The 22,821-nt window shown below is 51.3% G+C and overlaps 7 protein-coding genes across 7 annotated transcripts; 5 read left to right on the top strand and 2 right to left on the bottom strand.

Annotated features, from left to right (window-relative positions):
- Positions 1-1,178: 1,178 nt before the first annotated feature.
- schA (serine/threonine protein kinase SCH9) lies at positions 1,179-4,338 on the top strand (the record flags this gene model as incomplete). The annotated part of the gene is made up of 3 exons (XM_056622646.1): positions 1,179-1,237; positions 1,640-2,827; positions 2,904-4,338. The coding sequence occupies 3 exons, from the start codon at positions 1,179-1,181 to the stop codon at positions 4,336-4,338; spliced, it is 2,682 nt and encodes an 893-aa protein (XP_056470062.1).
- Positions 4,339-5,633: 1,295 nt separating this feature from the next.
- On the top strand, positions 5,634-6,059 carry N7532_010154 (uncharacterized protein; the record flags this gene model as incomplete). The annotated part of the gene is made up of 1 exon (XM_056622645.1): positions 5,634-6,059. The coding sequence occupies one exon, from the start codon at positions 5,634-5,636 to the stop codon at positions 6,057-6,059; it is 426 nt and encodes a 141-aa protein (XP_056470061.1).
- Positions 6,060-7,561: 1,502 nt separating this feature from the next.
- Positions 7,562-9,826, top strand: N7532_010153 (uncharacterized protein; the record flags this gene model as incomplete). Its single annotated transcript, XM_056622644.1, has 1 exon — positions 7,562-9,826. The coding sequence occupies one exon, from the start codon at positions 7,562-7,564 to the stop codon at positions 9,824-9,826; it is 2,265 nt and encodes a 754-aa protein (XP_056470060.1).
- Positions 9,827-12,191: 2,365 nt separating this feature from the next.
- N7532_010152 (uncharacterized protein) lies at positions 12,192-14,572 on the top strand (the record flags this gene model as incomplete). Its single annotated transcript, XM_056622643.1, has 3 exons — positions 12,192-12,598; positions 12,659-13,496; positions 13,526-14,572. The coding sequence occupies 3 exons, from the start codon at positions 12,192-12,194 to the stop codon at positions 14,570-14,572; spliced, it is 2,292 nt and encodes a 763-aa protein (XP_056470059.1).
- Positions 14,573-15,545: 973 nt separating this feature from the next.
- On the top strand, positions 15,546-17,711 carry N7532_010151 (glutamine--tRNA ligase; the record flags this gene model as incomplete). Its single annotated transcript, XM_056622642.1, has 5 exons — positions 15,546-16,280; positions 16,352-16,362; positions 16,418-16,527; positions 16,585-16,644; positions 16,702-17,711. The coding sequence occupies 5 exons, from the start codon at positions 15,546-15,548 to the stop codon at positions 17,709-17,711; spliced, it is 1,926 nt and encodes a 641-aa protein (XP_056470058.1).
- A 381-nt stretch (positions 17,712-18,092) lies between these two features.
- N7532_010150 (glycoside hydrolase family 76 protein) lies at positions 18,093-19,572 on the bottom strand (the record flags this gene model as incomplete). Its single annotated transcript, XM_056622641.1, has 3 exons — positions 18,093-18,665; positions 18,721-19,415; positions 19,482-19,572. 3 exons carry the CDS (start codon positions 19,570-19,572, stop codon positions 18,093-18,095), a joined length of 1,359 nt encoding a protein of 452 aa, XP_056470057.1.
- A 1,556-nt stretch (positions 19,573-21,128) lies between these two features.
- Positions 21,129-22,721, bottom strand: N7532_010149 (proteasome regulatory particle base subunit RPT5; the record flags this gene model as incomplete). Its single annotated transcript, XM_056622640.1, has 3 exons — positions 21,129-21,787; positions 21,860-22,275; positions 22,417-22,721. 3 exons carry the CDS (start codon positions 22,719-22,721, stop codon positions 21,129-21,131), a joined length of 1,380 nt encoding a protein of 459 aa, XP_056470056.1.
- Positions 22,722-22,821: the final 100 nt, after the last annotated feature.

The following is a 22,821-nucleotide window of genomic DNA, read 5'->3' as shown; positions in this document are numbered from 1 at the left end:
AGTCGGATTTCAGGTGACAAAGTGGATCAAAAGCGTGTTGTGATCATAAGCAAAGAGAAGGGGGACAACAATGCTCATAAACCCTCATGCCCTAGGGGGAGAGATACGGGGTATAAGGCATACTGCAGACTACCCTAGGGTAAGTGTATAGTTCCCGGACCGAAGGGCGATCCGCCTGGCTGCACGATCCAAAGAATGTACCCCGCCTTGCGGAGATGGCGGAGATTCTGCGGCTGCGTCGCGAGCTGATAAATATGCGAAAGAGGCAAGACGTAAAAAAAGATGCAGGCGGCGAGTAATTGCCCGCGGCCACATGGGGACGATCGTGCGAGAAGCTTCGAGCTGCGCTTTCAGGCGTCAGACTGCATAGTTGGGCCGATGAGGAATCTCGGGTTCGCCGAGTTCGGCTGACATACTTCGGGAAATTTTACGCAGTACGCAGTATGTAAATCGTATGGAATCGTGGAGGGATCACGGGTAGAATAATAGTCTACACATGATTCAAGTCTTGTTAGTCTCTCGCAATAGGTGAGGAACTTACAGACCCATTAACTCATTATCATCAACGATGAAAGATAACCACCGTTCAAACTGTTCTGAGCTATTGGTCTCCACCGTGTAATTTATTCTTTCCTTTCGTCAAATGGGAGTGTGGCTCATCGCCCCTCGTTTGCCTGGTAGGGTACCGATGGCAGATCGCAGTGCATTCCATCGGCGCGAATGAAAACCGAATCAAATAAAACGAATAAATTAACGTACTGAATCCTCGGACTCGAGCACACGTCTAAAATCGAGCGAACAAACAAAATTAGCCCCAGGCCCCCGTCCCAACTGGAATCTCACATGCCTCAGCTGATGGTCAGCATTGACGACCATCCCAATTGCGCAGGCACAGCCCCGATGGGCCATTGACTCGAGCAGCTGAACGTCGACCTGCTCTCCATTTAATCTTTGATCTTCGCCTGACCATTCTGCGGTGATAGCGATACTCAGAAACCAGGGGGTCATCGAGGTATACTCCCCCGGTGCCTCCCGCAATCTCCCTTAGCTCATCATCGGGCGGCGTCACAAAGTTTCTTTTTTCTTCCTGCCTTTCCCGTCTTTTCTCCCACCCCCGCAACTTCCCTCGTGTCTCTTTTCTGTCGTGCGGAGGGTCTTCTCCGTTAAATGGAAACGCAATGGCTGCTGCGCAGACTGCTTCCGAGTTACACGGCGATGCCGACATGAAGTCTCCCAAGTGAGTTGCTTCCAACACCTCGAGTCGCCATCCAGTGGGCCTCGACAAACCTATCTTCCCGGTAGTGTATGGGCCAGCAGATGCTCGACGCTTCGTGATCGAAAGAGGGACTCGATTCCCCTCGCACCGCATTGCATGGCCCGGAGGCGACCCTGCAGATGGGCTCAACGTGGCTCCGGTGGACAAAAGGGCGTTGGCTGTCTTGTCACCCCCCACGTTCGGGTTGTCGGACTGAGTCTTGCAAATTCCAACGCCGATGAAGGGTCAGGCCGGTCGCAATGGGCCCCTTTACACTTGTTTGCACTCGTCCCATCGCCTTCGACCTGCATAACTGTCGTTCTTTTTTTTCTCTCTCTTGTGACTCAGCGATCATGGCTAACCACCTCCGTTTTGACCCCATAGCTCCTCCCTACCAGAAGACGACAACCAGGACCAGATCGGGTCGAACGGGTCCACTCCCACGGGGATTGCGACTCCTCAGCCAGACCCCGCGGACAAGCGTCTGCCTTCCATCATGCACAACTATTTCCAGGTTGGTTCTTTCTCCGGCGATAAAGCGAGTCTTCCGCGGCTGTGGTCCTGCCTTTCGAAGCCCTTCTCTGCGGACCCCCACTCAGACACCCACCAACCCCACCACCAAATCCAACCCTCCGATGCTTCCTCCGACTCCTTCGTCATGATGAATCGTGAGGAGGCGTCTGATCAGATGGAAGAGGTGCGACGGCCCAACCTGCCCACTCCGCCTCATTCGTTACTGCAGCAGGTGTCAGACGGGACGGGACTTGAGCCGAGTCCAGATGCGAGCGGGGGGTCGTCGATCTACGACACCTTAAAAAATTATCTCAGTCCTCCGGCCCGCGTCGAGAGCCCTTCCCCCTCACGCTGCCAAACCTCGCTGCCGGTCTCGAGCGTCTCTGACGACCCTGTCCTTGCCACCCACTTCTTCAATCCATCTCTCTCTCCTGCCTCCAACCCGTTATCCTCCCTTACCGAGCCTCCTCCACCCCACCACGAGAAGCCGCAGGTTTCAATATCTTCCGAAGAACTGGCCAAGCTGACTGGAAACGCACCCGATGGGGTGCGTCTTAAGAATACTCCGCCCCTCACCCCCCGGGCCATGTCCAACGAGGACCAATCGACCGATAAGAAATCGGTCACCTCGGCGCCCCGATATGTCGAGGAACAACCGCAACCCGAAGCCGAGAATATGGAATCCTCGACCGACGAGATCACAATGAAACTCGACGAAGCCTTTCCCCGCGAATCTTCGGCCTCCCCCCAGAATGGACCGCCCGTAGGATCTCTGAAGGGTAAATTGTTTGTGAAGATTTCGGAGGCTCGAGGATTACGTCCAAGTTTCGACCCGTACGTTGTGTGCGTTTTCGAGTGGAACGAGTACATCTCCAAGGGTGCTCGTGACGGGGAAGAGGAAAAGAAGCGACGTCAGATGGAATCGGATGCCGAGGCGGGCATGCCGATGGCCATTCCGATGAAAAGTCGGCAGAGCAGCAACAACAGCGCTCTGGATGCCCACAATCACAAGGGCAGATCTCCGGTGACCGACCCTCACTGGGATCACGAGGCCACATTGTGAGTATCCCTTGGTTTCAGAATCTTCATTCACCATAACAGTAATTGTTCCTGACAACCGTGTTCCTTTTTTTAGTGACGTTCTGGGAGACCAGTCTGAAGTCGACGTTACCGTTTACGATCGCAGCAACCAAGAAGCCTTCCTGGGACACGTTCGCCTCGGTATCAATTTGAGAGAAGATCATAGCCGACTGGAAGGGTGGTTCCCGCTGGTCGCTCGCGGTGCTGGAGATAGCCAAGTGTCAGGCGAAATCCACCTTCAGATGCAATTTGAGATGACGGATCGGAGGAATGTTGGCCCCAACGACTTCCAAATTCTCAAGCTTATCGGCAAGGGAACCTTCGGTCAGGTGTATCAGGTTCTAAAAAAGGATACGGAACGGATCTATGCCATGAAGGTTCTTTCCAAGAAGGTCATCATTCAGAAGAAAGAGATCGCACACACACTCGGCGAGCGAAATATCCTCGTGCGCACCGCCATGGCAGCGTCTCCGTTTATTGTCGGTCTCAAGTTCTCTTTCCAGACCCCGACCGACCTCTATCTGGTGACGGATTACATGTCTGGAGGTGAACTGTTCTGGCACCTTCAGCGGGAGGGTCGTTTCCAGGAGGCTCGCGCCAAGTTCTACATCGCGGAACTGATTCTCGCACTGCAACATCTCCACGACCATGACATCGTGTATCGGGATCTGAAGCCAGAGAACATTCTCCTGGATGCCAATGGCCATATTGCACTCTGCGATTTCGGTCTTTCCAAGGCGAACCTGACTCAAAACGACACGACCAACACTTTCTGTGGCACCACTGAATATCTCGCACCGGAAGTTCTGCTCGACGAACAAGGATACACGAAGATGGTCGACTTCTGGTCTCTCGGTGTCCTGGTCTTCGAGATGTGCTGCGGCTGGAGTCCGTTCTACGCCGAAGATACCCAGCAGATGTACAAGAACATCGCTTTCGGCAAGGTGCGATTCCCCCGTGATGCTCTTAGCACCGAGGGCAGGAATTTCGTCAAGGGTCTGCTCAACCGTAACCCCAAGCACCGTCTCGGCGCCAATGGTGATGCAAAGGAGCTCATGGCCCATCCATTCTTCCATGATATCGACTGGGATGCGTTGTGTCGCAAACAAGTCATTCCACCATTTAAACCTAAGCTGCAGTCTGACACCGACACTTCGAACTTCGACCCCGAGTTCACCAATGCTCTCGACAACAACAACTCGCTCAATCTGCGAGCAGCCGCCCTGGCTAACGGCTTGATGCCTGGCTCCACGCCTCTGTCTCCCGGTATGCAGGCGAACTTCAAGGGGTTCACCTTCGTGAACGAGAGCTCTATTGATCATCACCTCAAGAATGAGCCTGATGAGATGGACGAGGACACGGTGCATGGTCACTCGTGGCAACCCACCCACCGCCCGACCAACTCGACCGACCAGCGCATGAGCGGTGTTAAGAATGCCGATGGCACTGAGCCCGGGATCTTTAACGTTGACGATAACTTTGACATGTGATTACGTTTTCCCTTTCCTTCGTCTCTCTTTGCATGATCATGGAGTCTTGATCCGGCATCATTCCAGCCTGTACATGCTTCGGATGCATCCCGTGGGGGCCCGCAGATATGGGTTTTGTTCCTGTCACTTTTTTCTCTCTTTTTCCCCCCTGGGTGGTGCTTTTTATCTGGCTTTGGCTTTGACTTGTGTCCGCTTGGACAGAGGATGAGTGTCGACCCTTTCTATTATCTTGAGATCTTGAGGACGTGGTTCCTCACGTTACGTCCAACCATTCCAGCTACATACCCCCGTCTTCCTCGGCTTGGTTCCGGGCAGACCTGCATTTTGGGTAGGGACTGCTTTGCAGTATTTCTTTTTCTTGGTCGCTCGGGTGCGCTTGCACCAAATCAAGTTGACCGAGAAAAATAAATTTACTCCAAAGTCCCTACCCCAGCGTGAATTTTCTCATATTTCCTATGCTTTCTTTCGGAATGGATTTACACCCGGGTTTTCATACCAGCGTTTCTCTATCATTTCTATTTTCCACTCTACTATTCAAGTTTTCTTGGATCAAGCTTGATTTCCACTCCCATAAGACTCGCGCAATTGGCCGCTTCATTCTTTCCTTATCTCCTCTCCAGACCCCCAGGAACCAGAACCGCCCCTAATCTCTCCTGGGGATCGTCCAGCCCACCCACCTAGCATCACCATCCTCATCTAAACTCACGATCGCCCTCTCCTTCCGGCCGCGCATGATGACTACCCAGTACACAGGCTTCATTCTCGAACAGCAACTTTCATAACCCCTCTCCCATTTCAGGCGTTTAGACGCACAAGGCGCGGGTTTTTAGGCAGGGTACGCTCATATTTTCGAATACTACGAAATGAAAATATCTACCTATCAATCTTGTTCGCACCGCGGACGAATGGATGGTTAGCAAGTTTTAGATTTCTTATCGTTTCAAATGTCGAATGCACAAGTGTCGAGGTAAGAAGTACTGTCTAGACTCAGAAGCCAAATCCTTGGCGTCGTCATTCTCCCCGCTTCACGGCTTGATGATTCGCTCGCACCCCTCAAGCATCATCTAGATATGCAGGTTTGGCGAGGAAATGATTCCTCGAAAGAGAAAGACTATCCGCTATACAATTTTGTGGGCGAGCACTCAATCTCCCGTTCAATATAAAACATCGCCAATGGTTGATTCAACAAAAATACGAAATCCAACCTCTCAAATCGAGATCACATATATCTCTATATAGACCTCTACAACCAAACAAATCATCAAAAATAACAAAAGGGAACCCAAACCACCAAAATGCCCCCACAACCCCCCAAGCCAACAATCATCCCATCAACCCACACAAAAGCCACACCCCCAGAATCCTTCCCAACCTCAGAATATGGCACCCTGACTTGGCACACCCTCCTCTCAACACCAACAACGCAAACCTCAGACCTCAGCGCCGGAATCGCAGTCTGCCCGATGGGGACAGGCCATCTCTGCGCACACCGACATACCCAGGCGGAGATATACTACATTCTTGAGGGAGAGGGCGACGTCACGATTGATGGGGTTGTTAGTCGGGTCGGCAAGGGGGATACGGTGTTTATTCCCTCTGATGCGGAGCATGGGATTGTTAATACGGGACCTAGGGAATTGAGGTGGTTTTACGTTTTTCCGACAGCGTCTTTTGGGGATGTTGTTTATCGGTTTTCTGGGGAGGGAAAGGCGAATTTGTAGCGGATCGATTCGTCAATACATCTATTGCAATATTGCTTCCACACTATGGATTGCGGTGTCTTTCTTGGTATTATATTATATTTAAGACTTTGACTTGTTGTATCCTGATCGAACATGATTTAGGGTACCACAACTATTGTGGTTCAAATATATATTAGTAATTGATACAGCCACACTCCTTCCTGATCTTTCAGATATCTGCTAGTACTTCGGCTGGGTTATGCAGGCTATTTGAGTCGATAAATGAACTTTCCGCTCTCTGGGGGGAAAATATTATATCCCGAGCCTATTCATTTGACATAGCGCCAAGGCAGATCGGGGCGATGCGCAAGAACATCAGCTTCTTTACTTCATTTGTCCCATGCTGGTCACATGCCGCGGCGATGCAGCAAGTATAGCTTACGTCGACTCTTGTGCGTCTGCTTTATTGAGATAATTGCTTCGAACGAGGCCCGCGTTTCCGCTGTGTCCGTGGGCTCTGGTAGATCGGCAATCAAGTTGCGGGCATACGAGTCTCCTTCACCTGGATGGCACCACTCCCTAGAGTAGCTAGACAGACAGCTGATCGCGTACATAGTAGGTGACTTGGTCAAAAGTGGCAAAAGACCAGGTAGCTGACCAGATAGGTGACTCAGTGTGAGCAATGAACCAGGCAGTAGGTATCTAAGATCTCGGGTATCAAGACCATAGTTGAGGTGGCATTTCACAATGATGTCGGAATCTGCACTATGTTGAATCAACACTAGTCTCTATTTTCGTAGATATTAGTGTATCTGCGTGAGTCCATGACAGGGTGCGGCCCAAGACAAAACACCGAGGGTGTGGATGTGACGTGGAAGCATCAATATCCCCGTTCGCATATACTATATCCCACGCTGTACCATCACATTGACTGCACCAGTGTGTACGTAAACAAGCAGTTCTTCATGACTCTGCATTTCGATATCTAGGCCCCGGCCTGACCCGACGCCTCTTTGTGGAATTCGGTATCTGTTTGACCAGCTTCATAATGGTTGATACTTCATTTATGTGACAAGGTAACTATCTGGTTACTTCAGAGCGCTGTCGCGTGAAAGCATATTCTTACAGACACTACTCTAATTTGGTCGGAGAGTGACACAAATAGAAACACAGGCTTAATAAATGTTTCGAATAACACCTTAGCACCCACGCAGGTCAGATATATTTAAATGAAACATTCAGCCGTGCTACTAGGGGTGCACACGAATAAGGATTTTGGTTATTCGTATTCGTCAATTTTCCTCAACTCATTATTCGTATTCGACTGGCTATTTTCGTGACTTTATTCGTATTCGATTCGTAATTATTCGTAATTTCCGCCAAGACTAACTTACCCATACTGTAATAGAGACCCACCGCCCATCTAACGATGCTCAACGCGTCGCGTGATTGTTTACACTGCAGATACACGACCATAATTTCGTTTTCTACGCACTTCTTTCCTATCAGTCAACTATCAGGACAAATTTCTCGCGCTACGAATGGACGAGTCCACGGAGTCACAGCGCAAACGGCCATACAGGTCTCAGCGAATCAATTACTGTGCGCTCAATGATGGCATCGACGAGGAGGCTCCACCAGAAGACCGCATTATTGAGATCCCTCCTTCGAAAAGGGCACGCAGTAGCGTTGAACCGATTACTCCTGATGACTCTGCAAGCCAATTAAGCCGGGCTCGAAGTCCACTCGTGGCGATCTGCTCCCAAAATGAACTGACTGCGGAGGCGTTGCCTGACGTGGTCAGTATCTCCAATGAATCTGGCCTTTCTCGAAGAAAGATGCAGAATCAAGCTCTCTGGGCACATTTCGACTGTTCCCCGCTACCGGGAAGGATGTGGTGGCCAAAAAGGGGAAAGGGCCCAATCAACGACCGGGAGGTGCGCTGCAAGAGATGCAATTGGAAAACGACAGATTCTACAAGGGCAACATCAACATCCAATATGATGTTCCATCTCTCTAAACATGGTATTATCCTAAGTGGCCCTGAAAACAGTTCGGAGGACGACAGAAGCAGCATAAAACAGCCGTCAGTTAGCAGCTTCTTCCAGAAGCGGACTGAGGAGCAGAGAGCAAAGGTCCTGGAGCAAAACCTGGTTCGGTGGGTGGTTATAGACGACATGGCATTTGACGCCATAGAATCGCCCCCCTTCCAACAGATCTTCCAGGACTTGGGTGTTTCACTCCCTTTCGCATCTCGCATGACAATGGCTCGTCGAATCGATCGTGATTTCGACAATTGTCGGGAGCAGTTGATTGAAGAGCTAGAGCAGACGTGCCAAACGATCTCTCTTTCGCTAGACGCTTGGACGAGCAAGAATTCAAAAGCCATGTTCGGGGTTGTTGGCCACTGGTTGACAGTGGATTTTCAGTACCGAGAGCGGGTTCTTGAATTTACGGAACTCCACGGCATTCATAGCGGAGAGAACATGGCAGAAATTCTTCAGACGCTTCTCACAGAACTTCGAATCGAACACAAGCTCCTCGCGATCACAGCAGACAATGCCACAAGCAATGAGCGCTTGCTATCGGAATTATATCTCAATCTCACCGAGAAATTTCAAGCCATGTACGGAGCCGTGAGTGCTGCAAGAGCCCTACGATTTCAAGGAGTGGATAGTTATATTCGCTGCACTGCGCATGTGCTCAATCTGATTGTCAGCGATATACTCGTCATGTTGCAAGCAGGGGACCACGCGTCGGCGAATGCAGCTTGTGATCTCATGCAGGAAAACAAAGAGATTGGCCCGCAATCACCGTTGGCTCGCCTTCGGATTATGGCGCTTTGGATTGCAAGAACCCCGCAGCGGAAGCAGCAGTGGAAGATCATCTGCCAGAGCAATGGGCTCAAGGACAAGTTCATCGAGTACGACGTGGATACACGGTGGAATTCGACACACCGAATGCTCCGAGACGCCCTGAACGCGAAGCAGCAAATCAAGAAATGGATCCACCATCAGTTAGATTTTCCACCCTTCAGTGCTGAGGATTGGGATCGTCTCCAACAAATTGAGGGCTTCTTAGCCAGGTTTGAGGAGTTCACCCTCACTGTTTCCAAGCGTCAACCGCAAATTACCTTAGCCATCCCCATTTACTATGAACTGCACGATCTGTTGCATGATGCTGCGTCTAGGGAGGGAGAATTCTCGGATCTGCACCTGGAGATTTCTGCTGCTGCTGCTGCGGGCTTGAAAAAGTTCCAAAAATACTACAACCTGATGGATGGACAAGACGCCTATTATGTCGCCCTAGTGCTTGATCCGCGATTTAAAACGCTCTTGCTAGACAGAGATCTAGGCAAGCTCACAGCACCCCAAGTTGTCACGCACATCAAAGAACTACTGCATGATCAATATCCATTGGCAGTCGACTCGTCGGCAAAGCCCTCTAAGGAGCAGCCGAGCCTGAAGAAGAGCATAGAGGCCCGTTTACTTCAGAAGCTGCAACCTAAGAAGAAACATTCATCTGACATTGACCGGTACTTTGAGGATGACGTCGTCACGATAAATGAGTCGATTTCACAGGACAAGAATTGGCTTTTATCGTGGTGGAGAGCACAGAGGAACGAATACCCACAGCTAGCTACTGCTGCACGAGACTATCTGGCCATTCCTGCATCATCAGTGTCGGTGGAGAGACTATTCAACAAGGGACGAGATTTACTGGGTGTCAGGAGAAACACCTTGAGCGCGGAGACTATGCGGCGGTTGATGTTGTTACGAGATATATATCTCTCTGAGGAATATTAATCACACGTGATTTTTACGAATAATTTACGAATAAGACACATTTTATTCGTACGGATATTATATAAGCGACGATGCTTATTCGTATTCGTAAAATTTTACGGTATTCGTACGAATATTCGTAAAGTGATTATTCGTGTGCACCCCTACGTGCTACCGTGGTACATTCCGTCTGAAGCTCAGTTTCAAACACGACATGATTCAAAAATAGATCGATCAAAACGAGCATTATGCGAACTAATTATGTTTAACCCCTATGTAAACCTCATTTGCACGCTTCACCTCAGATTGTTCCCAACTGTAAGGGACGCATGGCAGCTGGGATGGATGGTTATCTGGAATCCCGACGCTTGGTACGGAGCTACAACATACTCGGGAATGCAAGGGTGGACCAAGGAAATATTAGAGTGACATCACCGCTCAACATGTGGCTTCTGAGTCTTCGTATTTGGAAGGGTTCAACCTCGTATAATTCTCCATCCTTGAGTGTCTGTTTTCCAGAAAGCATCAACAAGCATTCCATCAGCCCGGCAGATCCACCAGGGTGGGCTCGACATCGCCAATATGCAAAGCATAGTGTCTGCCGGCTGTGCAGATCGGTTGGCATGGAGGGTACTACGAACAAGGCGCTGTCCAGTGTCTGAAAAGAGATAAGAGCGGGCCCCCAGCCCGCAAACGGGATGGGGCCAGCTTCAAACTACTGAGAGACCCTGCTGCTAAGAACAAAAGCGGATGCGAATCATGCCACGCGGCAACGAGGTGGATCTTGCTCAATTCCAAATCTCACAAGGCGATTCCGACAGAGCGGAAGGCTGATGATGAAGAAGTCGCAAAGGCAAGATCCGATAGCGCAATTGGGTGTGATGGAAGCGACTATGGGGTGGGCTGGTCTCCACTGGATCGGGTTTCAGCTGAGCCCTGCCCACATTGTTTGATGCAACAGATTGCCGCCATAGTCCGGTGAGCGTGCGTTCCCTCAATTCCAATGCCGTGCGAAGCGTTGTGTCATTAATAGTAGCCTTTTTTTACTTTTCTTTTTCTTTTTTTTTTTTTTGCCAAGATCAAGAGATTACCGCGAGTACGCGGCGGAAAACGAGGATGTGGACGGCCCGCTTTACACGAGGGAACAACTGGGAGATGGTGAACCCGGGGGTTGGTTGGACCATCAACGCAGATCCACCGCGATCGCGATCTCGGGGTTTCGTTGCCAATAATCCAATCAACCACGCGAGCACGTTCATGTTTTTGGGACCGCGTGGCGAGATCGGAAGGAAACGACGCCATGTGCAGCAACGTCTACAACGAGACACGCCCACAGTCGTATGGTTCCTGAACCATTGCCTCTTTCGACGAGGGGCGTCGGGATTTCTCACGCTTGGGCCGCAGGATGCGTCAGGCCGGGCACACAAATTGTAGTCGGCCTCTCATTGTCTCTGGCCTCAATGCCGCTGAGAGGACCCTGTTTGAACCAGGGTTTTCTATTGTGGCTGGTTGAAACCACCGGGAGCAGAGAGTAAAGTACAATGTGGATGGCAGTCGTATGCGCCGTAGTCCTAACCGGTCGTTAGTGCGCCAATACAATCTCCGTGCCAACAGCGATAGAAGTGCAGGGCAAAAAAGTCACGAAAAAGGGGCAGGGGACCCACTGCATGCAGGTCCCAGGTTCCACTCGGCCTGCTGCTAATCCTGCTGGGGAATAGCGCTGCAGCTCACGAACCGTCCGCGAGCGAAGTGGGCTGCAGAGCCGTTCGTGTTCGAGGTGCATGCGCTATGCAGTCGATGGCCCCCAGACCCCCAAAAGGATCAAGTCAGGCGCAGGGACAGCAAAATGCACTAATAGAAGAGGTCGAGGCTGACTCCTAGCCCTAAAAAAAGAAGTGAGAGCTCGTAAACTGGGGACAAAGTAACCCGCAGGTCATGATGGATCAGTCGGCGCAACGCAGCGGATCCCTGACGGTTCGGGCATAGAGGATTGAGTAGTCCAACCCCTGAACCGCCCCTGTCAAGTTCTCCGCTCACCACGAGCAAAGTGGATGTGGGGGGCGATCGACTGCTTCCCGGACCCTCGCAAGTTCAGAGTGCAGAGAGGAAGTGTGGTGGATGCCGACGACTGCCGCGATACTCTCCGCTCTCCCTCCTCTCCTTCACGTTGTACATACAACTTGACACCACTCCTCCCAGAACGGTCAAAACAAACCACAACACTGACCTCAGCTGGAATTCGACGATCTTTACTCAGCCATTACGACAACGCTCACTCGCCAGTGGACCTTGAACACCCCTGCATTCCTGGACCCCCGCCTGCCCTTTCGCCTGAATTTTCTTTCTTCCCCTCCACGCCTCCGATGCCAGGCGCGCCCAATTCACGATGAGTGTTGTTGCCAGTAGACCAGGGAACCCTGCTTTGCCCTACTCAATCCCTCAGGATGCGGCGGCTTGCAAGGAGTTTGCCGTCACGGTGCAGCCGGTAGCCTCGAGAACTTCCTCCGTCTCTTCTTATCGCACCAATTATACCACCTCGACCGCGCCAACGGGGTACACGCCTTCGTCGCCAGCCTCGTCCTATCGCCAATTCGACTCGCAAGGATCAATTCCTAAATACGTCGAGCCTGTTCAACGGCGAATCCCTCAGGAGGTGTACGATGTGATTTTGAACGGCCTGGAAACTCTGCACAAGGCGCCGCACCAGACAGGTTGTACAACATGTTTTCAACGCGACCTGCATGCCTTGTCCTTGACCTGTCGGTCATGGGAGAAGGCCGTCCGAGGACGACTGTGAGTCGACACCATCTGAATTCCAAATGCGGCTAGAGAAACTGACATCAGACGCTCAAGTTATACACAAATTCATATTGTCGGGAACGATTCCCCGGCTCAATTGAAGCGGTACCGTCTTAAGAGGGGTAGCCGTTTGAAGTTGCTCAGACGCACTCTGCGCGAACGGAATATGCTGGCCAATCTTGTTCGCGAACTACGCGTTCCCCAGATGGATCTGCTCTTCACCACAACAAAGCAAAGCGCGCAATGGCAAGAATATCGAGATTTGGTAGCGTCTGTGGTGATGGTGTGCCCGAACTTAGAACGACTTCTGGGCTTGTCCATCCCTTACCACCACGAATTTGACCGCCTGACCTATGCCCTGTCAACGCGCAAGCGACTGAAGGAGCATACCTGGGTTCTGGGCGAAGCGGCAGAGGTTACAGAGCTGTCTCCTCGAGGCGACTCCTGCCCTGGCAGCTTGGGACCTTCTCAAATGTTCGAGTTCCTGGATTACCATGTTTCATGGAGTAACTTGGAGACGTTGATGCTGTATGGTTTGAACGGAAACGGTGCTTTGGAGCCAAGTATTTTCCTGCGCATGTTCGATCTTCTGCCCTCGCTACGAAACCTCTGCATCACGTCTTTCAATGAGGACGCGTTTGCGGATAGCACTTTGCTGTGTCTGCCCCCACTGGACTCTTTGCGGTTGGAGAACCTGCCCGGTGTGACTGATGCTGGTATTGCACAATATGCCATGCGACCAGAGTCCCAGTCGCTCAAGTCTTTTGTCATGGTGGAGCAGAACATTGAATCATTGCTGGTCATTTCCAAGGTTCTCGCGTCTCTAAGGCAACTTGAGCGGTTCAAGTTTGTCCAAAGTGAGAAATGCCCTACTCTGGAGGACGAAGGGATGGTATTCCAGCCAATTCTCGCTTCCTCCAGCCTCAAGTTCCTTCACTGGGACGTCGCCTGTCCGGACCCCGGTACGGCACTCACTCAACTCGACCACCCCCTTTCCAACAACCTCCGAAACACATCGATACCCCCAACTCCCATCTCGCCCAAAGCATTCTCGCTGCCGGCTTTCCGTGCCTCGAAACTATTCGCGCACCCAACGACGTCCAGCCTCCGGGTGCATTGCAGGCCGTGTGCCGACCCATTCCCAAGGGCCAAGCACTACTGCGCCCGGACCGATATAGTCTACCTCGAAGCTCGCATGGCTCTGTTAGTATTCGACCTCTTGCATTGCCGGCCGGAAACAACTTGACCTCGTCTCGAATTCGCGCGCAAACATTCATCGACATGGCCGCCAAGGACACGGAAACAGGCATGCCGGTGGTGATTGAGGATTACTCTGATGAGTATGTCCCTGACAATGCGTTGGCTGGATCCTTCGAAGAAGAGCCGGAACCTGAGATCGATGATTACGGTATCTGGGCTGCATCCGAGCGGTATAAGCATGCACCTCCCGAGCCAGAAGGTGATGCGCCAAAGTTGGTATACAGATTTCGGATGCCTGCTTTCATGGGTCGTTCGGGAGTCATGGATCCGGTGACAGGCGCTTCGATTCCCCGATTCCTTCTTCGTCCCGATATTTCCGGCCAGGAAACAGAAGGAGGTTTGATTGGGTGGAAGCAGCTCCTTGCATCCAACCAGTCACTATCATATGCCGCCGGCATGGGTGTAAATTGCTTTGATAACAAAGACAAACCCACCTTCAACCCACCGATTGAGGAGATTGCGTCTCCTTCATCCACAACCACCTCCCGATTTGGCTGGGGAAGCCTGGGCGGCCGGTCGACCGGCACTCCTGCAACCCCTACAACCCCGATCACTCCAATGAGCAGCGCACCGTCAGCGGCTCTACCCTGGGAAAAGGACACCTGCACCGGCTCTTGGAACCACAAAACGGGACGGGACTGGTGGTTCCATATGGAGCGCGATCGTCCTGGCAACTCGGAGCTTATCGACGTGAAGCAACTCTTCTAAATATCGCCTACCCACACTCACTCTCATTCTCTTCATCTCTCCTCCATGTCTTGCTGAATGACCCTCTCTCTTCGATCTCCTCCCGCTACTCTCCTACCCACACTTTTTCTATCATACCCGCTTTTCTCTCTTGTCTCCATTACCACGCCATATACCCCGCATTTTGGTCGACTATTTGTTTTACGGTGCCTTGGATTTTCATTTCTCGTATTTCGACTTCATTTCCTTCTCTCCCCCATGATGCACATACGTCAAGTGTCATCGGCATCTGGCGTTAATGTGTCCTAATGAGCGTGACAGGCGGCTCTAATTGGTTCATGTGAGACACTGTCAGTCACTTTTCCTTTCTTTTTCCTTTCCTTGGTTCATCTGTCAATATTTATCTCTGGTTCTTCGTCTTCGCCGAGAGTCTCGCTGGCTCGTGCCTTCTTACCTGGGTAATTGGGCAGTTATCTCTCGATTTCTTTAGTTTGGCTTTCTTGTATCTGATCGTTTGGCCTTTGGGTCTTGTACATTCTTGTACCACCACTGTACAGTATTCACTGTATACTGATACTTGATAATTTATGATGTGTATTTGCCTTGATTTCACATGATGTGTACCCTAAGGTAGTTGAGATTTACCACACTTCTTTGATTATAGACTAGTGAGTGACCCTTCTGCCAGTTGCGGTAGGCCTGAACCTACGCCAGGGTAGCTATTTATAACTTGATCTATCACACCAGAAGATACTTTCGCACTATCAACATCTGACAGGGTGAGTCGGTAACCGGCTACCTTAGCAAACAGTGCACTGACTTGGTTCAAGTGTATACAATCAAATGTAGAGGTAGTTTGGAACGGGGAATGACTCATCCGGGGTTTCATCGGCCCGATAAGCGAATGGAGACTGATAAGCATCGAGGAGCCCCTCGTGAAAAATAACCCCACCAATTGCTCGACATTTACACTAGGAACGTGGACCATTCCATCATGGATCCAGGAAAGCCCGTCGACTTGCCCGAGCGGCCTAAGGAGGCCGCCGCGCCTCAGGAAGGCCCCTCCAAGAAGGCCCTGAAGAAGGCGGCCAAGTTGGCAGAGAAGGCCGAAAGAAAGGCTTCCCCCAAGCCTGCGAAGGAGAAGCAGCCCAAGCCTGCGAAGCCCGCCAAAGAGCCCGTTGCTCCCAACGATCCAGAAGCGATGTTTAAGTCCGGCTTCCTGAGCGAAGTCTACAACCTCCGACCGATCTCCGAAACCCACCCGAAGATTCGCACGCGTTTCCCGCCTGAACCCAACGGTTTTCTTCACATCGGACACAGCAAGGCCATTGCAATCAACTTCGGTTTTGCGAAATACCACGGCGGAGAGTGTATTCTCCGATTCGACGATACCAACCCCGAGGGCGAGGAGCAGGTTTATTACGACGCTATTCGCGATATCGTTAAATGGCTCGGTTTCGAGCCTGTGCGGGAAACGCATGCTTCGGATATTTTCGACAAGCTCTATGCTCTCTCCGAGGAGCTGATCAAGAAAGACGGAGCTTATGTCTGCCACTGCACCCAGGATGAGGTCAAGGCTCAGCGTGGTCAGACCGAAGGTGGTCAGCGGGGCGGTCAGCGCTATGCTTGCAAGCACCGCACTCGGCCAATTGAGGAGTCCCTGACTGAGTTCCGTGCTATGCGCGATGGAAAATATAAGGCCGGAGAGGCAGCTCTCCGGATGAAACAGGTAAGTCTATATTCAAGTCTGAATCTTCGAGTATCCTTCCCGGACAAAGGCTAACTTATTTCGCGTGACAGGACCTGGAATCGTATGTCACTCTACCCAATGCATATCGGTTCTGTACTAACAACTTGACCGGACAGTGATAACCCCCAGATGTGGGACCTCTTCGCGTGGCGTATTCCGGAGAGCGGCAAGAAGCATCTCCGTGCTCCCTCCTACTGCATGTTCCCAACATATGACATGGCCCACGGTAGGTTTCAATTATTGCCAAGCTCAGCAGGATAGCAACTAATCATTTCGGCGACAGGTCTGACTGATAGCCACGAGGGCATCACTCATTCCCTGTGTACCCAGGAATTCGAAATGAGTATGTCCATAACTTCCTTAACCGGTGTTATCAAGTCCGAAACTGACCGTAATTTAGGCCGTGTCTCCTACGAATGGCTTAACGACAAACTCGATGTTTACCGTCCTATGCAGCGCGAGTACGGCCGTCTTAACATTACCGGCACCGTTCTCTCTAAACGTAAGATTATTAAGCTGGTCAAGGAAGGCCATGTCCGCGATTGGGACGATCCTCGTCTGTATACTCTTATTGCTCTGCGCCGACGTGGTGTTCCCCCAGGCGCCATCCTCAACTTCGTCAACGAACTCGGCGTTACCAAGAATGTTTCCAACGTCCAGATGCACCGATTCGACCAGTCAGTGCGTCAGTTCCTTGAGACAACCGTTCCACGCCTCATGGTTGTCCTGGAGCCGCTGAAGGTCGTCATCGACGACATTGCCGATGACCACGTGGAGATGTGCGAGGTGCCTTTTGGCAAGGACCCGTCTTTCGGCACCCACACTGTCCCCTTCACAAAGACTGTCTACATTGAGCGTTCCGACTTCCGCGAGGTCGACTCCGCCGACTACTTCCGCCTGGCTCCCGGCAAAACCGTCGGTCTGCTCAAGGTCCCCTATCCCATCACCGCTACCACCTTCGAAAAGGATGCTGTCGGGAATGTGACAGTCGTGCACGCCAAGTACGAGAAGCCCGCCGAGGGCGAAACTGCTAAGAAGCCCAAGAGCTTCATCCACTGGGTCGGAGAATCCCCCGCGCACAACAGCCCTACGCGCGCTGAGGTCCGCGCTTTCAACCCGCTCTTCAAGTCCGATGACCCCTCTGCGCACCCCGAGGGCTTCCTTGCCGATATCAACCCCAACTCCGAGAACATCTATGCCGATGCTATGATTGAGACCGGCTTCTGGGAGATTTCCAAGTCTGCCCCTTGGCCCAAGTCCGCGGCCGAGGACGATGTGGAGAAAAACAAGCACTCCATCCGATTCCAGGGTATGCGCACCGCGTACTATGCTGTTGATAAGGAGTCGACGTCCGAGAAGGTGGTTCTCAACCAGATCGTCACACTCAAGGATACCCAGGGCAAGAACTAAGCTCCGAATCATTCTCTCACGAATGGGACCGGAGTATATGATGGATGAATCTTTTTAGTTTGACTTAGAGGGGGAGAGGTATCTTATCCATGTCGTGGAATGGGGGTGTTTATATGAGGATTTATAACCATTGCATTATGTGTTTTCTTATTGTTCCAGCTTTATTCATTCTAAAAATATACACGCTACCGGAGCATAGAGCGGATCTTTGATCATCACATGAATCGTCTCAATACTATAGTACAAGTACTTGGTACGCCCTCAATGATGCCTATCGACCATTGCCCAGCAGTGCCCAAGTGCAAAGCGACGGTCCAAACCGATATAAACTTTGTCCAATAGAAAATATAATGCATAGAAATGAAGAAGCAAAAAACCCCATCAGCCCCAAATTGCCCATGTGAGACCTCCTACCCAAGTCCCAACAAAAACAACAGTCAAAATTCCGGCGCCTGCCCGATCACCCGTCGTGATCCTTCTAGTCTTTGGATTCGAATCTTTGTCGCTAGTCGGCTCCGCTTCAGATTTACCACCATTGTCACTGTTATAAGGAGCCTGTGCCTTGAATGGAACCATGACAGCATTCAAAACACCCAGAACAGCCATTTCCTGCTCCAGACCTGTGGTTCCATCCCAAGCCGCCTTCTTGGTCCATCGGATTCCGCAATGTTTGCCATCATCTCCGCCCGAGCATTGCTGACCAGCAGCAACAGCAGAAGCTTTGAATTTGCCCATGACCTCGTCCGTGGCGTTGCTTGGGACGATCGTGGACATGAACCCGAGCCATGATGCGAAGTATGCCTTGAAGGTGATCTGGTTGCGATCGCACTTATGAATTGGTTCGCATGTAATATCTGACAGAACTTCGTTGCCTCCGCTGGGAGGGAAAAATTGGTTGGAGACTTTGAGCATTCCAGAGATGCCATTTAGCCATTTGCTTGAGTTACCGTTGGTCTGGGGGTGTTAGCATCACATGCAGGGCGCCTGGGCGAATGCTTTGTCGACTCACGTAGTTGTGCATATATCCGGCACCAGCGATATAAGTAGCGTAGTTGTAAGTCCACTGGAAGTCACCGTGGTCCTTGCACTTGGCATCGACGTTGGTTGTATCGGCAATATTCCAATTCTTTCTGAGCAGCGGAGTCGTCTGACTCCAGTCCCAAATCTTCTCAGCCCAGATGCCGAATGTTTCATTCTTCGAATACAAAGCCAGCCGAGCGGCAAGCTGGAACAATCCTCCGTTCGAGATCGCATTCTTGATTCCGTAACCGCCCTGATAGGGCCAGATCTGCCATCGCAAACCTCCGTTGCAACTTGTCATGTCCCAGCGAGCAACCTGCGCATCAAAAACACCTTGAGCCAGTGTAACCCAGGAAGGCTCGTCTTCGCGCTCGGGGAAATTCAATTCCGCCGCAGTTATAGCCGCCAGACCCCAGAACATTTGATCATCGTTTCCGAGATATGAGGAGGAGTTGCTTGGGAAATAGTTGTCGTCGTCGCCTTTTTGCCAATACATGCCGTCCTGAATGGCTTCGTTGAACTGATCGTCGCCCGTCAAGTGCCAGTATTGGATCAGGGTCATGAACATTGATCCACCTTCCCACCATGTCCCGTCTAATTTACCAGGAATATTCTTCGAGTCGCGATCGTTATAAAAGTCCATCATCGAGGTTGCGACGGTCTTCGCCGCGCTTTTGAGCGAATCTGGTCGTGGAAAGGGTGGGTAAGCTGCTAGAGCCTTACGCTGTGATCAACGGGTGATTGACATACCCTCATCCTCCGGATCGACATCGATCGCAACAACACCCTTTAGGGCGACAAACCCACCCAGAAGGGTGAAAAGGCCCTTGGATAACCTCATGAATACAAGTTGGGACGGCTCGAGGTCCCCATGTGTCGAACAAGGGTTCTGGGTGGAAGGCGAACTTGAAATATCAGACCTAGGAGGGCCCACTAGTGCAGGAGGGGCCTTCATAAAAGGGTCTCATGAAAGGGTCTTGGGCCCTGAGCTGACCTTGAGGCAGTGCCCACCCCCCAACGGCCAAGCGACCGAAGCCGAGACATTGCATGAATTGGGCGACCCGCTGGCTCCATTTCGCGTTGCTCTGTTCCTAAGACCTGGCGCTCTTCTGTACATCTTCGTTTGGCGACGATCCCTCTTCCCCGGATCTTGCTTGATCTGCTTTTACTACTATAAAATACTGCATCAGTTCGACCTTCGGCCTTCACGCGAAAGAAGCCAAGAGCGGCGTCACGCCGTGCCAAGTGATCAGTTGAGCGCTAACCGAGTCATCCGGTACAGCAGGAAAAAAAAGGAAAAACAGGTTCTGCCCACTGAAAAACTAGAGAGCGGTTTGAGGTCAGTTAACCCTGGGGACTGATAGTATCAAATGCTATAAGTATCATCACGGCAATTTGTGTATAGCTGCTCTGGCTTGAGGGTACGGGGTACGGAGCAGACTGACATGAATAGAGACCTACCAATCATACAAGGCTAGGGGAGCGGAGGATCATGGCTGCCTAATTTGTAATGCTGGGCATAATGGATCGGTTTCGATGGTTGGATGGGTGGGCTGGGCGCCAAGCGCCAAGTGTCTATTAGTGCCAAGCTGCCCGATTCTGGGAAATGAAATGGTCGGGCGGTATTTTTGATATTATTGGCTGATCCAAATTTATACTCGCCTACCCATTTAAGTTGCCTGTCGTATTCGGAAATCTTCTCAATCGGCGCGGTGTTACATACTGAACAAAGGTACACAGCCTCGTTTTCTAAAGAGGTCTTAGTCAGGGACAAGTGGAGCGCCAAGTTGCTCATATAAGAGCACCCTTGCTTGTACTCCGTTGAGTGGATTAAACATTAGTAACTACATGAGACTTGCTGGTCTCGTGTAAATTTCAATATAAAGTGAGACTGATAGTGAAGTTGTTGTAATTAGGTGTGCATTCACGGTCTGGGGGAATACAAGTCGCCCTAACCTTTTTCTCTCTTGAAGACCACCAATGGTATCCACCGATCTAGTAGTCTCCGGCAATCACATTCCGAAAGCGAGGTTTGCAAGCTAGGGACTGCTGTACGTACAAGTTAGGTTAGTTTCGACGTTCCAATGTAGCGGACGACCACGTGCGTAGCTTACTTGAACGGACGGCTCGACCATGGCAGCTATTGTTACTCAGCCTCATAGTCCCTACCATTCCACTTTGAAGTGATTGAGATTACTTCATACGCTATTAGTAAGTCATTCGTTCACGTCACTATTCTAGAATCGTCATGTTATTTGGTTTAGAGGCGACTGCCAACATGCATAGCGAATTCCCGGCTAGTCTTGAAGCCGCAGAACGTACATACATGGCATGGCAGTGGTAAAAAGGAATAGTAGAAAGGAGAAGATAACATTCAATGACCAAGACCAAGCCAATTCAGACGTAGATACCCATGTTGCTATCCTTCTTCTTGGCCTGCACCTCGGCGATAGCATCGACGTAGTTCTCGTGGTCAATCTGGCTCTGGCCCTTCCGCAGCGCAATCATACCGGCCTCAACGCAAACGGCCTTGAGCTGGGCACCACCAAACTCGTCCGTACTGCGGGCAAGTTCGGCCCAGTTGACGCTGTCCTTAACCGACATCTTGCGGGAGTGAATTTGCAAGATATTTGCACGAGCCTCCTCGTTCGGCAATGGGAACTCGATTTTACGGTCCAGACGACCAGATCGAAGAAGAGCCGGATCCAACACATCCACTCGGTTTGTCGCGGCGAGAACCTTGATGCGGTCATCGGAGGCAAAACCGTCCAGCTGGTTCAGCAGTTCCAGCATAGTACGCTGGACTTCACGATCACCGGACTTTTCGGAATCGAAACGCTTGGTTCCAATAGCGTCCAGCTCATCAATGAAGATAATTGAGGGAGCCTTCTCCTTGGCCAAGGCGAAGCAGTCGCGAACGAGCTTGGCACCGTCACCAATGAACATTTGGACAAGGGAAGGACCGGCAAGCTTGAGGAAGGTGGCGTTGGTTTCGGCGGCACAGGCTCGGGCGAGGAGGGTTTTACCGGTTCCGGGAGGTCCGTACATCAATGCACCTGAAATAACGGAAATTTTAGCATCTCAAAACAAAGAAAATGAAGGGGTGCCTGTGTGGATGATGGTCATACCCTTCGGTGCCTTGATGCCAATCTTCTTAAACCGTTCGGCCTCCTTCATCGGCCATACAATAGCCTCCACAATCTCCTCAATCTGCTTGTCTAGACCACCAATATCTGTATACTTTTCTGTGGGCTTCTCGTCGACCTCCATTGCCTTCACGCGGTTGTCATACTCGGCCGGCAAGGTGTCCAAAATCAGGTATGAGTCCTTATTCACACCGATCAGGTCACCGGGCTTGAGCTTCTCATGATCAACCAGGCCGATGAGCGGAAGGAAGATGGTCTGGCGCGTCGAGGTTTTGATGACGGCGGATTTTCCGACACGGGTGGCGTCCAGGTCGATGTTGGCCCCCTCCTCGGCGGCCTCAGCCTCAACATCAAGGTCCAGAAGCTCGACAACGTTACCGACGAGGTATGGTAGTTGTCTGGGAAGCAGAAGCCATGAGGTTAGTATAAGAGCAGGGTTGACATGCAATGGACAGAGGACTTGCGAGCTCCGCGGGTAGCCTTCAATTGCTATCCAGGAAGACCCGCAAGTATCTGCCTAGGGTCGATTGAGACAGTACCTGTTGTTCTCGATCTTTTCTTGATTATCCTTCACCTTCTCGCGCATTGTGCTCTGCTCGTGTGTCAAACGCTGGAACTCGCTCTTCATGATCCGCATTTCGTTCTCGAGCATCCGTCGTCGCTTGACGATGTCTGCGGTGCTGGAATGGAGAATCTCCTCATCGAGTAGCTCCTCCTGATCTTCTTTCTTGTCGGCATCCTCCATGTCTGCGTCGCCATCGCCGCCGGGCTTCTTGCCGCCATCGCCCTGGTCTTGCTTCTTAGTCTCGCGCTCAAGGTCGTCCAGGTCCTCGAGTGTCGACATGATGCGTGGTTGATTAGGAAGTAATGAGCGATCGGTTTATATGGAATGAGGACTCGTCACACACGGATGGCCTGTTTGGGTGGGGGATAGGTGGAGGTGA

The sequence above is a fragment of the Penicillium argentinense genome (genome assembly GCF_028826775.1).
Source record: "Penicillium argentinense strain IBT 30761 chromosome Unknown utg000010l_segment0_segment0, whole genome shotgun sequence".
NCBI lineage: Eukaryota > Fungi > Ascomycota > Eurotiomycetes > Eurotiales > Aspergillaceae > Penicillium > Penicillium argentinense.
The sequence above is the reverse complement of the archived record's forward strand: the minus strand, read 5'-3'. Positions and strand labels throughout refer to the sequence as shown.